Source organism: Octopus bimaculoides, chromosome 5 (assembly GCF_001194135.2).
Source record: "Octopus bimaculoides isolate UCB-OBI-ISO-001 chromosome 5, ASM119413v2, whole genome shotgun sequence".
NCBI classification, from domain to species: domain Eukaryota; kingdom Metazoa; phylum Mollusca; class Cephalopoda; order Octopoda; family Octopodidae; genus Octopus; species Octopus bimaculoides.
The window spans coordinates 123,471,976-123,488,366 of NC_068985.1; the positions used below are offsets into that span (position 1 = coordinate 123,471,976).

The window sequence follows — 16,391 nt, forward strand, 5'->3', positions numbered from 1 at the left end:
AATAACTGCACTTATGTGTGTGTCTTTAATGGTGAGTCCATGTGACTTTTTAGCAATTTCCTGTTATATCCACTATAATGATGAATCATTGATTATAAAGCTTGTATGAATGGAATGATGCAAATTCCTATTTAGTAACATTTCTTATATATTTTCCCTACATTTAAAAAAAAAAAATCCTTTCAACATTCATACATTTTAGCTTAATCATTGATTGTGTATGTTGCTGTTACTGCTGCTACTATCCCAATAAAAGTGTGATGTTGCAGTTGAAGTTAAAGTAGTAGAATGGCTCAAAGTAGAATGGCTCAAACTTCTGAAAATTTGGCCTTGATGACTGTGCATCAGCCAAGTAATTTGCATCTTGTTTGAAATCTGCTGTTCCATGTTGAAAATGCTGCTCTGTTGTAATGTGGTGTTACTCCAAGCTCCTGGCACACCAACTAGACTGCATGATATGGTTTTTATTTTATGTCAGCGGGCACTTATGTTGCACATCCTTTCAGATGTGGTGAATGTCAACCTCTGTATGTGCATGCAGTTCAGAAACTGATAGCCATACATGTGATGACACTGGTGCTAAGCTGCATTAGCTCAAGTCAGCAGTCTTTCTCTTAGATAAACATATTTTGTGTGGAGAAAGGAGATTTGCATGCTTGAGCAACTGCTAATCTTCCACAAAAAAAATCATGCCCTTGCCTCTACACACATTTGTAGATATATGGACAGCCTTGATTAGTGGAGGCTCCTATAAATACAATGTACAAACAATTCTTTTGATTAAGTAACTGGAACTTGAATTTCTGAGAACCATACAAGAACATTCAATCATTTATTTCTATTCTAATGAGCTTTAATTAATACTGATGTAAATGATTGTTTCTCTTTTTTTTTTTTTTCTGATGCAAGAACACGAGGGTACAGTCTGATACCTTTAATTCCAGTATGTTACTTGCTGATATCTTGCAAACAGATGAAAAGCCTTAGTCAGCCTTCATAGGATTTGAACTCAGAATTTCCAAGCACCAAATGGGAAGCTGTAAAACCTGCAATCAGCTCATTAAAGCATATACTTTCAAATATTTGAAATATATAATCTATTTTTTTATGCCCATATTTGGGTATAAAAATATGAAGAAAATAGTTTTTTATGTGAAAAAATGGATAAACTGAAAACTAAAATTAGAAGGAGGTAAAAAGAGAAAATAGAAAGCTTCTGACAGTGTGGAAAGTTTTATAAGACCTTTATATTTCAGGTGCAAAAGCCCATCTTCAGAAGGAAAACAGTCTGGGAAATGTCCATTTATGCAGGTTAAATTTTCTGCATTGTCAGAAGCTTTCTGTTTTCTCTATTTTTACCATTACAATGCTTCAAGCAAATTACAATGCTCTTAAAATTAGAAATTTGAAATGATTATTTTTAAGCATTCTAATTAATATTGATATGTGAACTTAAAAAGAATGAATATATAAGCAAAAGAATATTTGTGGTGATATACAAAGAAATATTTTTTTAGTGTTGTATCGTTATTTTATTTATTTATTTATAAATACAGATTTATTTATATAATTATTGTAAAGACTTTTAAGATTAAGCAAGTAACGCATGTTTATATATTTTAAACTAAATATGGGTGCATACAAAAATGTCATATAATAGAGGATCCGAAGGGAGTCATATAAACATTGAAATTACACATTTTTGATTTGCTTTCACATGTATCATTTGCATTTATTCAACAATGATTAGTTTAAAATGTAAGATAAATAACTACCAAGAAAGAAACAATAAATGAAGCAAAATTTCATTTAAAAATGTACCTACTAAACATTTGTGAAAATTTACTAGTAAGGTTGGGTAAAAGCAACCATAATATTTCTGTCCTCCTGTCATTGCTTGTACTGGTGCATCTTTTGCTTAGAATAATGATGAGTGAGTATTCCTGGTTTGATATATGTTAAACTACTTGTGGCTTTTTTGCCAATTGTCTATCTTCCAAGTTTTTCCTGTATTCTGGTCCTATTTCTATCCAGTCAGTATATTGTTTTCTATTTCATTTTACATTCTCCATCTCATTTGCTTGGTCTAGAAAGTGATGGTTTGCACATCAAACTATTGAGAATTTGAAATTTTTGTCATGTTATTCTTTTGTTGCATTTTACATGCTTTATGTTAGGTTCACCTTGTTTTCTTTGCTTGCACGTTCTTTTTTTTTTTTTTTGCTGGTAATTTTCCATTCCTCTCTAGCTTGCTTAATGTCTCCATTGTCACAAGATGATAAGGTGTTGCTGTTTGTAGGAAAGGGGAAGGTTTCTACTTTTTGGTTACTGAGACTGAAGAGATTAGTTTTCCAGCCCCTTACAGTGTTGGACTCAATGCTACTGGCTGCTGTTATTACTGCTGTTGATCACTCTTCTCCCCCATCACACTCTCTCTGACACTATTGGTTATGGCCTAGGGAGGGCCCTTTGGCCACTTGGCACTGAGGGCAGGGTGATCTGCCAATTTTAGAGTTTTTACTACAAGGACTCTGTAAACAATAGCATTTTCTGAAACTTGGTGTCATTATTTCTGCTATTTTCCTTTTCTGTTTTGCTGTCCCTATAGGTAGAAAGCCCTCAAGTGGTTTTTACCACAACTTGTGTTAGCAACTCAGCTTCTTGCTCTGCACTTCTAGTTTCATCAGCCTTCTCTTTGCACTTATAAATGAAAGCAGTTCTGGAATGGCTGTGGTAGTCAGGGCCTATAAAAACTTAAATGATCATTGAGACTCCATGAGACTGTGTCATTCTTTATGATCTCAGCACCCTACTACATCACAAATGTACCTAGAATCATTACCAACATCCTTGATCCTGTCTTACCTGTTTCATTCCCCCAAATACTGTGGCACATGTGTACTTGTAGGTGTGTATTGAACCTGCCTGTCTTGTTTGCTTGCTTAATCCCCATTCCTGTAAACTATACTTATAGACCAACTGGGGAAATGTTCTTCCACATATTGTTCATTGCTACATGCAATTGTTGCTTCATTTCAAAGGAAGTCTCCAAGTTCCTAGCAAGACAAATATACATGATTTCTTTTTCTTTCCTTTTATTTAATAATGTGGTCAGGAAGAATAACACCCTCCTTGGTTACTCAGCTTTGCCATTCTGCTCTTCCCTGTGATAACTTACTCATTTTTCTTTGTGACTGGCAACCCTGGAAAATGCTTGTGAGTGCATGTTGTTATTTTTGCTAATAAAATTATTTCTTTTTTATTTCATTTTGTCAGTATTTTTCCTCTTATGTCAGCAATTTTTTGGAGAGGGCGTTTAGTTGATACCATGAGTCCAGAAAGGATGAAATTAAATTTAACCTCAATGGGACTTGAACTCAAAATGTAAAGAGTCTAAACCAGGGGTCCATATAACATTTTCTTGTTAAAATTTTTGTGCAATAAATTATTTATACTTCTACAATACACAAAATATTAAAATTTTTTTAATATAATTCCTTATAATATTTGATTATAAAAATAGAGTAGGATTTTTTTTTTATACACATCAGATGTTTATTAGGGTACCACAGAAGAGAATAGGAATCAGAGGGGGTTCGTAGACGAAAAAAAGGTTAAAAACCACTGGTCTAAACAAATACTGCAATGTTGTGATAATTCTGTGAGTATACCACCTTGAAAATAATCATTTCTAATTTAGGCAGAAAACCAGCAATTTTTAGAGGAAGGGGTGTTAGTTAATTATATTGAATCCAGTTTTTGACAAGTCGATATTTTATAGATGAAAAGCAAAGATAACCACAATACTATGTGAACTCAGAACATAAAGTGCCAGAAGATTGCAAGATATTTTTTCTGATGTTTTAATGATTCAGCCAATGTACCACTCTAAATATGGTTTCTAATTTAGGTACAAGGCTAGCAATTTTGAGAGAATGGAGTTAGTCATTATCCAGCAGCCTTGAATTTTGACTGGTACTTTATTTTGTTGAGCACAAAAGTTGACCTCAGTGAGATCTGAGCTTGGAACATAGAGAGCATGAAAAAATATTTCGAAGCCTGAAAAAATACTTTATGACAGTGTTGTTTCTATCAGCTTTCTACTGTGAGGATGATTTAATAATAATGAGGACAGTGGTGGTGGCAGTGGCAGTGGTATTGGTAGTGGTAGCAGCTGCAGCAAAGAAGCAGTAGAAGAAGAATTGAGAGGAAATGACTTAGTTTTTGACAAATTGGATATTGCTAAGAGTCAGAAGAAGGAAAACAGAAAATCATAAGAAGAAAACAAAAACTCATGTTTTAATTACATCAATACACCTACACAAACATACATACATTTAGAAATACACCTACACAAACATACATACATTTAGAAATACACATACATAGACAGACACATGCATACATCCCTACACACCCTCCCATGCATACACATGCTTAAATGGAATGCCAAACAACCTCAGAATGAAGTGTGTTGTTGATTGATATGATTAGAGGAAGTTAATGAGTCTTTTTGGTGAGAAACAATTGTAAAACTCTACTATTCACTATGTATTATTAGTATCAATTGCAGGTTTTCTTCAAATACAGTTGTAAAAAGACTAATTATAAAAAACTAGATCAACTGTTGACATGGTGTTTATTTTTTTTGTTTTGATTTCAAATTTTATTTACTTTATTTGTAAGTTTATAGATTTCTTTATCTCCCATCCCACACCCTTTTTGCTTGGTTTATTTTCTATGATTAACATTGGTGATGACATGTTTTATAAGCAGACTTAAACTGAAGTAGTTTTTTTCCTTCTCTGAGTTTGTCAGTTAATTGGCTCCTTTGTTAATCTAATAATTATTACCCAATTTCCATCCTGGCAATCCCTTATTTAGTGTCTGTATGGAAAAATGGAATGGTGCTGCAAATTAAGATACATTTCTATGTCTTAATTAGTGAAGCAAGTTTTCATTTATAAATATATTATATTTCACTTAAATGTTCAAGTCGTAGTCATGCATTTTTTTAAGCTTTAATATTTAAAACAAAAAAATTGTTTGCATAAATGATAAGCTTCTGAGTTAAGGTAGCAATACATTGAACGTTGGTAGTTTAAGAATAACAAAATTAAGCAAGCAATATGGTGAAGTTAAACAATTTGAGGATAGCAGAGTTGGAATAGAAGATCAGTGAATTTCGTAGATGAGGTAGCATTGTTGGAGGAACAATATGATGAACTCAGCAAGTTTAAAAGCAAAAGAGTCGAGGTAGTAAATTGATGAACTTATTGCTTTTTAGTCAGTGTTTCAATTTTATTCTCTCAGATGTTTTCAGCCACTTATTATGTTCCTCCCTCCAATGTGATTGTTCTTCATCTTGTACTAGTGTTGGTTGATGCCTGTAAGAAAGATGTGGGTATTGAAAAAGTCCAAGGAGTTGAAGTTTTGAGGAAAATATATTGATTGCTTTGTTTAACAGTGAAAAGAATTAATGATGACAGAAGTCTGTTGAGGTTAATGCAGAGCTTGTCAGTTGAATGGAGCAAAAACTGTTATATTTGTGGTGGAAGACACAAAAGGAGGATAATACATGCCAAAATGCCAATAGTTATTGGTGAACAAAGGTTTTAGTGTCATTCAGCTGGATTTCTGTCTGCTATTTATAATGTTCTGTGTATGTAGCAGCTGTTATGTTCCTCATATATGAACCATAATCCAGTGTGGGACATGTTCGTGCTTTGTAATTACCAAGTGCTCAGAATTGAAGTAGTTTCAAACTCGGAAGAGAAGGCTTAGTCTTCAATCTTCAAAATTTGGCTTTGGTATCGTACAATTTTATGTTTCAATCCTTTGTAAATTTACTTTTTTTAAGGGCATAGTCAATGAATGAGAGATGTCACCCATTGACTTTATGTGAGGTCTCTGAGACTGCCGGTATAGGGATGAAGCCATGATACATGAATTATGTCTTGTTTACATTTTATTTTGGAATTCTCTCAATCATTGTTTACTTTGTGTCTGCACATGCATGTGCAAGCCTGAGTAAGATATTGTTAGGGAAGACCAGCAGTTGCATGCAAGTTTCTTTGTCTGTACCACTAATGTTTATTGAAATAAACATTAGTGGTACAGGAAACAATAGAGAAAGGCTACAGACTTGGGTTGATACAATTTGGCACCAGTGTTATTGCAGATGTTGTTGATAGAACTCTAAGATTGAGAGCAGATACCACAAAGGCGTCTTGCCCTACCTGTCAACACTTCAGTCAATCCACCTCCCAGCATTGATGCTTCATTATCAACCATAAAAGGACGAAAGGTAAAGTTGGCCTTGGTAGGATTTAAACTGAAAGCACTGAGAATCAGGACAAGTATTTTCTCCATCACTCTAACAACTCTGTCAGCTTACCAATGGTATTACGAGAACACTGTTTGTATGGACCTTGTGGAGGAAATCTTAGCTGGCTGGAACACAATTACGAGCAATAAAATGTGGAGTATACAACAGAAAACAAAATATAAAGTATTTTAGATATTCACTGGACTTCCATCTCTTAATCATCTTGACTTTTATCCTGAAGTAGGGTAAGAAAATAGTCCATCAACTGAACAACTCTTCCTCGTTTTAAAGTCACTTTATCATCATCTCTTTCTAAGTCGTTTAGCAATAGAGGAATACTAAAGCTTGCATATTTTGGTAGTAATTACTTCAGACCTACACATATGACTCTCAAACAATTTAAACTTAATACTGGATGAGTGAAGTGATCATTATCATTTGTAATGAATCAACACCAATTAATTAATATTCTGCTCTATGAATTAGCCATTAAAGGTCTCAAAATATTCAAAGTTTTCATATTTGTCATCTGTTAAGTTAAAAATATCATTACAGACTATATCTAAATATGAAGGTTAACATTTTATACATGGCTCATCAGCATCATCATCTAATAACTCCAAGTCTCGGATGAAGTTTTGATCAGTTTCCTTGGTCATATTTTGTGATAATGTAATGTTTGTGCTGTTCGCTTTCTGTCTGAGCGATGCATTTATAACAATCAAACTATTATATAAATTTTTATAGAAGTCCATTTATTGTAAACAATGTTCTGTAACTTACTTGAATATTACATGTAGGTTATAGGATCTAGCTTGCTCAAGATGAACTTATACAAAAATTGACTTTGTAGTTTGACTATCATATTATGCTATACACACAGTTAGTGAGTGAAAAACAAAACTTACATCACCATACAAAAGCACTGCACCCAAAGTGGTTTCCTCTTGACATTTCCTGGTCCATAAGAGGTTTATGAGATTGACACTGAACTAAAAGCAAAAATCACACATTACACATTACTTAATGCCTTGTTACTTATAGTGATAAACTGTGCTGCCCCATGATGTATATTTATAGACAGTTAAACTTAGCCATTGATTTATGTGCAATACTACAAATGAGATGCAGATATGCTGGTGTCTTATTGATTTAGCTAGCTGCTGTTTTCCTTAGTAATGTCCCGGGAGCTTAACTTGTCTGGTTGTTGTTGACATTATTCTCTGTGTGTGTGAGAGAGACAGAGAGAGAGAGAGAGTGTGTGTACGCATGCAAAATTTCAAATATATTTAATAAATTTGCCACTTTTTGATATCTATGTTTCAAATATGCAGTGAATATATCTTTGTGTCAAGCTTGCTCATTGCGTCCATTTTTAACAACAAGATCTTTCTCCAGTGATGTGCAGAAGTTGTGAGGCAAAACTAGGATTCATTGAGCTGAACAACCAAATGTTCCAAGGGTCAGCATTTAGTGACTTCATTATGCATCTTTTCCACCTAAACATTTACAACATTCAATCGTATTACACATCTAGGAGACATTGCGTCAGTGTCTTCCGGACACTAATGATTTTCACATACCAGTCACTCTGAATACATTCATTCTCAGTTTTGAGTTCATACTTTTGATCCTCCACTTTCTCATATTCAACTTATTTCTTTCTCTGACTAATGCAGATCCTTCACATTCTCTGCTTAAACAGTTTCACTATCATACATCCGTCACTCTCTTCTAATACATGACTCTACTACCATGGGTACAGTTCTTGGTAGGAAGGACTGGACTGTCTGGATGGGGAGACACAGTAAGAGTGGTGGGAAGGAAAGTTTACTGGTTGGATAGGTGATTCTTAAAGAAGATATGGAGTTAGTTTGAAACAGAGGTAGCTGCAGGCAATGAAATGAAACAGAATATTTGTGAATTAATGATTAAATTGAAAGCAGGTAACATCAGTTAACCTCTTAAAAATGAGAGCTAAATCTCCCTCAAATCTCACTCTGTATATCATCTATACAGAGAATGACACACTGGATAATGAAATGCTAGATATGTCTGGAAAAGAGATGGGATAGCTATGCTGAAATGCATTTAATTTTGTCTGCTGGATTAGGGACTGAGCCAAGGCTAAACAATGACAATAGCTACATGTTTAAAACCTGCCAATATCCTCCAAATGTTTCACCAACCATCAACAAGTGCTACTGGTAATATTTAAGTCTTATACAATTTATTGGGTGGTCTGTTACTAAACTGGCTGCTCTACAAAACTTGCCTCAAAGCTTGAAGAAGGTAGCTAGACACCCAGCAGGACAAAAACAGCTATCTAGAAATAGTGCAGAGATGTAGAAATTCCTGATTAATGTCTGGTGTGTTGTAAGACTACTGAGAAGAAGTAGCTTTTGTTAAATCATATCTCAAGAAGATGGCACTACTGTCTCCACATCTCACAGGCCATATAAACAGGTAGGTTGTCTGGACACAGCAACCTTGGAAGGCAGCCAGCCTAGCAGGAAGACAATTCCTAAATATAAACCTCACTGTCTGTTGAGTACCTGTAAAGGTTTAGGGAATAAATCAGATCTGAAGAGAACTCAAGCCCACCAACCCTTTTCATCTCAAAGAGAGTTTGAAGTGGCAATGAATGAAAGCAGATTGGTGGTTGTATCTGAGGCTCCTGATTGTCAGTAACAAGGATGACAATATTTATTCTTGTAAATGGATTCAATTTGGTTAACTGAACCTCTAGTCTTTATTTTATCATTGATTGTATATGAGAAGCAAACATGGCTGTGGGGTTAAGATTACATTGTAACTACATGATTTCAGGTTCGATCCTTCTCCACAGCAGCTCAGACTTGTGCTTTCTAGCTGTGGATGCAGCTATGACTGTGTGGTTAAGAAGTTTGCTTCATAACAATGTAGTTTTTGGTCCAGTTGCATTGCATGGTACCTTGGCTTTGTTTTCTCCCATAGTCACAGATCTACCAAAGCCATGGGTGCTGGCAGTTATGAAGTTTACCTTGCATTGCTGTGGTTTCAGGTTTAATCCTACTGTGTGGTACCTTCAGCTTGCATTTCCTTCCTTAATCTCAAATTGACTAAAGTCTTTTGAATGGGATTCAGTATGCAGAAACTGTGCGGAAGAAGGCGGTGAGCTGGCAGAAACATTGGTGCACCGGGCGAAATGCTTAGCGGTATTTCTTCTGCCGTTACGTTCTGAGTTCAAATTCCGCCGAGGTCGACTGTGACTTTCATCCTTTCGGAGTCGATAAATTAAGTACCAGTTAGGCACTGGGGTTGATGTAATCGACTTAGTCCCTTTGTCTGTCCTTGTTTGTCCCCCTTTATGTTTAGCCCCTTGTGGGCAATAAAGAAACGAGAAACTGTGTGGAAGCCCTTCAGAGGGACCGTTCCCTTACTTGGGTGGTAGATTTAATGTTTCCTGGTTTAATACCACATCCTGGTCTTTAGGTCTTTTGTGGAATTTAAACATTGAGATTAGGTGTCTGGACAGAGGATAACGTCCTCCTTCCAATCTTAGAAGTCCTGGAATGAGGTCATGTGAATTACCTTCCTCTGACTAAACAATAAAAAAAAAGAAAAACAAAAAAAAAACAAAAGAAAACCCTTTATATTCCAGCCTATAAAATGACTTATGAAGTTAACAAAAATTTGCTCAAATGTAGAGGCATCTTTAGTATTGAATATAAAAACTGTATCTTGGTGGTAATCTGTATTCTAGATTAGGTCAGTAAATTTGTTTTTACTTGAAATAAAATTAGTTCCATTATAATTAACTGCAAAATTAAGATAAAAATATTAACTGTACTTATATTATTAACTGTAATAATATATCAAATGTAACTGACTAGTTATATCTATATACTAGCAAACGCAGCTGTCCTTTGGACGGTTTAAGTTGCTTTGGTGGTATATTTTTCACCAAATATTTGAACTTCCAAGAAGGTTTATGAGTAGCACAGCAACCTATGTTTCCGATTAACCTAGGAATGGAAAATCTAATTGAAGGCTGGTTATTGTGGAGGTGTTGCACTTTAAGGAGCATACAACATATAAGTTTACAAGTGATGTAAAGTAGAGCTGCTGAAGTGTTTTGGGAGTAGATTACAGATTATGACTACAAAATATAGTTGTTTTACACGAAAGGGAAATTTCTTGTCAGAAACAGCCACATAAATGGTGTAATGAAATTGAAGGAAGACATTAAAACTTCCCCTCTGCGAGTTTATTTTTTTCAACATCAAAGGGAGCTATTTTTTGGAGAGATAAGCTAACAAATGCCCCTTTATTCTTTCTTCCCACATAGCCTGTGCATAAACTAACAGCAAATGCTGCATAAAGTTAAATTGGTATGGAGCTTTCTGAAAGATGCGTATAGATTTCGCTAGTGGAAGCAAAACTCTTATTTAAAGGTTGATTCTTTGGAACAAATCATATGTGATTGTTTAAATAAAGGCTAGAATGACAATGCTAAAGCGCATTTGAAACAATGGACAACATTTGAAATATCATAATGAATGGGTACATAAGCATCCTTAAAGTGAAACAACGCATTGGTAGGTAAACAAATAGAAGAGAGTGAAGGGAACATCATCTTTCAAGTAACTCAGAATAGGTAAAGGTAAGCTTGCCAAAGTTTAATGCAGTTTAAATATGGAGATTAAGATTGTTTGGTATTGGATATTCATCGTGTATAATGATCCTGGTCAATCTAATCACCATGGCAGGTGGATAGTTGAAATAAATAAATAGACAAAATCTTTCCACTTTTATAAAAAGATTAAAAAAGTATGGAAGACCCTACATACAAAAAAACTATGTCCATTCAGGTCCATTTACACAGGAGCTCTGGGTAAAATACTTAGTGCATGACCATCCTTGGGACATAAGTAATGTGTGTGTAAAGTTTGGTGAAAATCGGTTGGAAATTGTGGAAATGTATGTGTTCAGCGTTCCTAGTCAGTTTAATCACTATGGCAGGTGGACAGTCGAAATAAATAAATAGACAAAATCCTTCCATAGTTCTATATTTAAGAGATGAGGAATTATGTACATTATTTACATTCAATGGATTTTTGTCCTCATCTTGTTTGTTGTTAACACAACGTTTTGGCTGATATAACCTCCAGCCTTCTTCAGGTGTTTTGGGGAAATTTCGAACCTGGGTTCTCATTCCTAAGGTATTTTTCGATGTTATTATTGTTCAGGTCATTGAACAAAAAATTAATGTAAAAAATCCTTCCACTTTTGTAAAAAAGTATGGAAGACCCTATATACAAAAAGCTATGTCCACTTACACAGGAGCTCTGGACAGAATGTTATAGTGCATGACCATCTTTGGGACATAAGTAATGTGTGTGTAAAGTTTGGTGAAAATTGGTTGAGAATTGCGGAAATGTATGCATTAGTCATTATACCCACACATACTGTGATTTATATATACTAGATATTAGACAGAGTTTGTGTATATGTGTGTGTGTGCATGTTTCTTATGGATTCAAAAACTGAGTTGCAAATTTTGACATATGAGGTATCAAAAGATTCAATAATCTTTCGGCTACCAAATAAAGTATGTTTCTTTGCACAACTTTTTTTACTACAAAAATAGCCTCGGAAACGAGGTTGGGTCACACAATTTTGATGTCTTTAGCTAAGGGAGGCAAACCTGCCTGAACAGTTTTTATGTTTTAGATAGAGCATAATGAAAAAATATTTAAAATACATGAAATTTTACCAGGGAATGAAACTTCGAAGATATACTATCAACTTTATTAGTATTAGTTAGTAGATAATCTTTTAATGTGAAGTATGTTTGTCTGTGTTTTGTTTAACCCAAACATGCTGGCGTGGGTTGGATGGTTTGACCAGAGCTGGCAAGCTGTGGAGTTGCACCAGATTCCAGTCTCATTTGGCATGGTTTCTACAGCTGGGTGCCCTTCCTAATGCCAGCCATTTTATAGAGTGTGCTGAGTTCTTTTATGTGGCACTGCTTGGACACTTTTACACGGCACTGCACAAGCACTTTTATGTGGCACCACACAGGCCCTTTTGTGTGGTGCCACACGGGCACTTTTATATGGGTAAACTCTCTCATTGAAGATGATGTATGAGTGTTCAGCTTTCGTCGAATAACCTGCACAAATGATTTGTTTATAGTAATTAAATGTTTGTGCTGCACATTAGCTCACTCTTTCTATCAAATCGGTGCATGGTGTACCATGTCAGGTGCCAAAGTGATTGCAGATCAGTGTGAGATGAAGTGCTTTGCTCAAGAACAATGCACAACCAGGTCTAGGAATTGAAATCATGATTGCTAGATTGTGAGTGCAACACCCTAACCACTAAGCCATGCACCCTCATATACACACACATATATATAGATATAACTGTGGTCATTATGCTCAACTAAACCTCAGAAGGCAGTGTCCTAGTATGACTAGAAGCTGCAAAAGAGAAAAAAATAAAAGAATACAGTGTTATCTAGACAACTGAACTTAACCTCTACTTTAGCAAAGTATCTTAGTAGTCTACATTCAGGAGTTCAATTTTTCTTAATATCAAAGAATTGGGCATAACAACATGCATATGATATTGAGGAATATCTTAAGAAATCTAATAGTAGAAATAGAAAACAAAAATAATGATTCTACTAAATGAAAAATGCAATCTCCAATTTGAAATATTTTTCCATTCTTTCCTCCTTTTTTTCTAATATATTTGTTTCATTTTGTCCCCAGCTTCTCCGGAATTAAAAGTCTTTTTTGGTACTGCTAAAAGTGAAGGTATACGGTTTATGAAGTTAAGTATTGAAAATGGTAAGTTGACCACTATAGCATTTTCAGTGTTCCTCTTGAAATGTTAAAATTTTTGAATTGATATTTTTCTTTTTCATGTTTTTTTTCTTCTGGAAAATGAAGTTATTTTAGTACTGTCTCATTTCGATATCTGTCTGTCTGTTGACACATGTATGTGAGTGTATGTATATAGGCACACACACACACCATATATATACACATACATGTATACATGTACATACACATTCATTTGTTTTTTAGTTTGCTTTAGCCATCACTGCCACAGCCATACTGGACACTACCTTGCTCGCATGTTTGTATATACATGTATGTATGCATGTATAAGCATTATGGATGTGTATGGATGTATGTATCTACATGTATATGCATATGCATGCTTGTGTATGTTAGTGTATGAATGCATATTTGTGTAAGTATATATAACTGTTGACAATATTCTTATTACTATGTATCAGTAATGATAGCATCAGTGCTTTCTATATCTGTGGGTCAGTACAATATATACCAGTAATGCACTTGGTTATAGGGTAAAATGTATAGTTTCAGGAAGGTGGTGATAGTCTTCTTGCTTTTACAACAATTAGGATATAGGAAAGGTTAAATTGCCATGAAGAGGAATGTAAAATCTAGCATACAGGGCTTTTACTCTTCGTCTTTGTGTGTGTGGATAAGAGAGAGAGAGAGAGAGAGAGAGAGTGTGTATCTTTTAGATTCCAAAAGAATTTTATTTAAATACTTTGGATAAAAATAAATGTGGGTAAATATTATTAAAAAAACGTGCATAATAGGCACAGGAGTGGCTGTGTGGTAAGTAGCTTGCTTACCAACCACATGGTTCCGGGTTCATTCCCACTGCGTGGCACCCTGGGTAAGTGTCTTCTACTATAGCCTCGGGCCGACCAAAGCTTTGTGAGTGGATTTGGTAGACGGAAACTGAAAGAAGCCTGTCGTATATATGTATATATATATATATGTATGTGTGTTTGTGTGTCTGTGTTTGTCCCCCCAACATCGCTTGACAACCGATGGTGGTGTGTTTAGGTCCCCGCAACTTAGCGGTTTCGCAAAAGAGACCGATAGAATAAGTACTAGGCATCCAAAGAATAAGTCCTGGGGGTCGATTTGCTCGACTAAAGGCGGCGCTCCAGCATGGCCGCAGTCAAATGACTGAAACAAGTAAAAGAGTAAAAAGAGTATATTGTTGAAGCAGATGATTTTGTCTTGGATTGTCTATCCAGCTGTGTTCTGCTTGTAAATTAAGAATTGTATTTGTTTACATCATTTGTGTAGAGGATGTCAAACGAGTGAATTAATATGACTCTGAGTTAGGTTCTTAACCGTTTAACCCAGCCACAACCGATCCAAATGTTCTACATTGTTTTATGTTCAGACTGACTAGATCCAGCCTTTCACATCATCCTACAATGTCATTCCGAAAGTAAATGATCACATCATTGAAATCTCGAAGCTATGAGATAATAATACATGATTAATTCAGAGCAATGTGAATAAATAAACATTACATTTGGCAGAGTAATCTGAATGTTAGCAAAAGAACTATGGGTTAGCAAAGAAACTATGATGTGAAAAATTTTAAGAAGAATCCAGGAACACATCATCATCATCATCATCATCATCGTTTAACGTCCGCTTTCCATGCTAGCATGGGTTGGACAACTTGACTGGGGACTGGTGAAACCGGATGGCAACACCAGGCTCCAATCTAAATTTGGCAGAGTTTCTACAGCTGGATGCCCTTCCTAACGCCAACCACAACACCTGCTGCATAAAATATAAATAGTAAAGTGGATGCTAAGACACTTGATGCTGTGAGCTAAAAATTTTTAATTACAATTACACCCATACTAACTAGGAAAAAAAATCATTTAGTTTGAAATCCTGACCATATAGTCAGTAGTCAAGCACTTTAACTCTTTAGCATTCAGATTAGTCTGTGAAATTTAATGCTTTTCCATTCACATTATTTTGAATTAACCATGCATTATCTTTTTGTGTTGAGATTTCAATGATATGCTTGTTTATTTTTTGTATGACATTGTAGGGTAGGTTTGAGAGGCTGAATATAGCCAGTCTGTACATAAAACAGGTGCAATATTTGAGCCAAATATAGCTTGTTTAAATGCTATTGGGTTAAGCTTCATACCTGCTGTATTTGCATTTATTCTTTGTAATTTTGTATAGAATATTCATTTTTCTCTAAGAGTGCTTTTAACCTATTTTTATCTTTATTCTTTTGATTTAAATAAATCATTATCAAAAGAAATTATCATTTAAAAAAAATCAGTTTTCAAAAAGTCATTATTAAAAATAGATGATTTAAGTTCTCATTATTTACAAAAATTATTATTAAAATTATTATTTAAAAGACCATTTTTAATTTTGAAAAAAACAATCATTATATTAAAAAATATTTTATTTTAAAAATGGTATTATTTAAAAAAATCATTAGTATTAAAAAATTCATTATTATTGAAAAATTAAACCATTCTTTTTAATAATCAATATCATTTTAAAAAATTATTAAAAAGATCTTCCAATTTTATTTCTTTTCATGTTTTTTTTTTCATTCTCTATTGCAGAAGTGCTAGCTTTAGAGAAACATTTGTTGCCAAAGGGTGACTGGAAAAGTGATATCCTTATCTGCATTTATATAATGGTATATATATTGAATTCATGATGGACCTTGTAGTATTTTTTAGTCAGGTATTTTGATGTGAGAAGTATTGTAATATCTCAAGAAATGTAACTGTGTGCAAGTGTATGTAATTGTCTTCCTGTCTGTCAGTACTTTGGTGATTGAGTGTGTTTGTCTGTGTGTCACACACACAGACATGGTGTATGTATCTACCATTTGTCCGATATGCACTTGTGTGTGTGTGTGTGTGTGTGTGTGTGTGTATCTGTGTATCTGTGTATTTGTATGTCTATAATCATATTTGTTTGCAAGTATGTGTGTGCGCATGTATGATGTACCATAGATAGAAATTTAATAAGAGACTGACAAAAAAAAAAAAATGCTATTCTTTATGGGGTTAGTTTATTCACAGATTAAAAACTTCAGTATCGCCAGCTGTATCTAAATACTAACTTTCACATGAAATAAGAAGTAACTAATGCTATGTTATATGTAACTCTTTCTCTATGCGTGTGTGAGCCTGGTGCAGCCATCTGGTTTGCCAGTCCTCAGTCAAATCGTTCAACCC

General features: G+C 34.5%; 1 protein-coding gene across 1 annotated transcript in view; it reads left to right on the plus strand.

Moving 5' to 3' along the window:
• LOC106872959 (twinfilin-1) overlaps positions 1 to 16,391 on the plus strand; it is a 50,091-nt gene that overhangs the window by 9,578 nt on the left and 24,122 nt on the right. The window contains exons 2-3 of the mRNA XM_014920148.2: positions 13,090 to 13,167; positions 15,768 to 15,818. Of these exons, the coding sequence (XP_014775634.1) occupies positions 13,090 to 13,167; positions 15,768 to 15,818 (129 nt within the window). The remainder of the gene's footprint in view (positions 1 to 13,089; positions 13,168 to 15,767; positions 15,819 to 16,391) is intronic.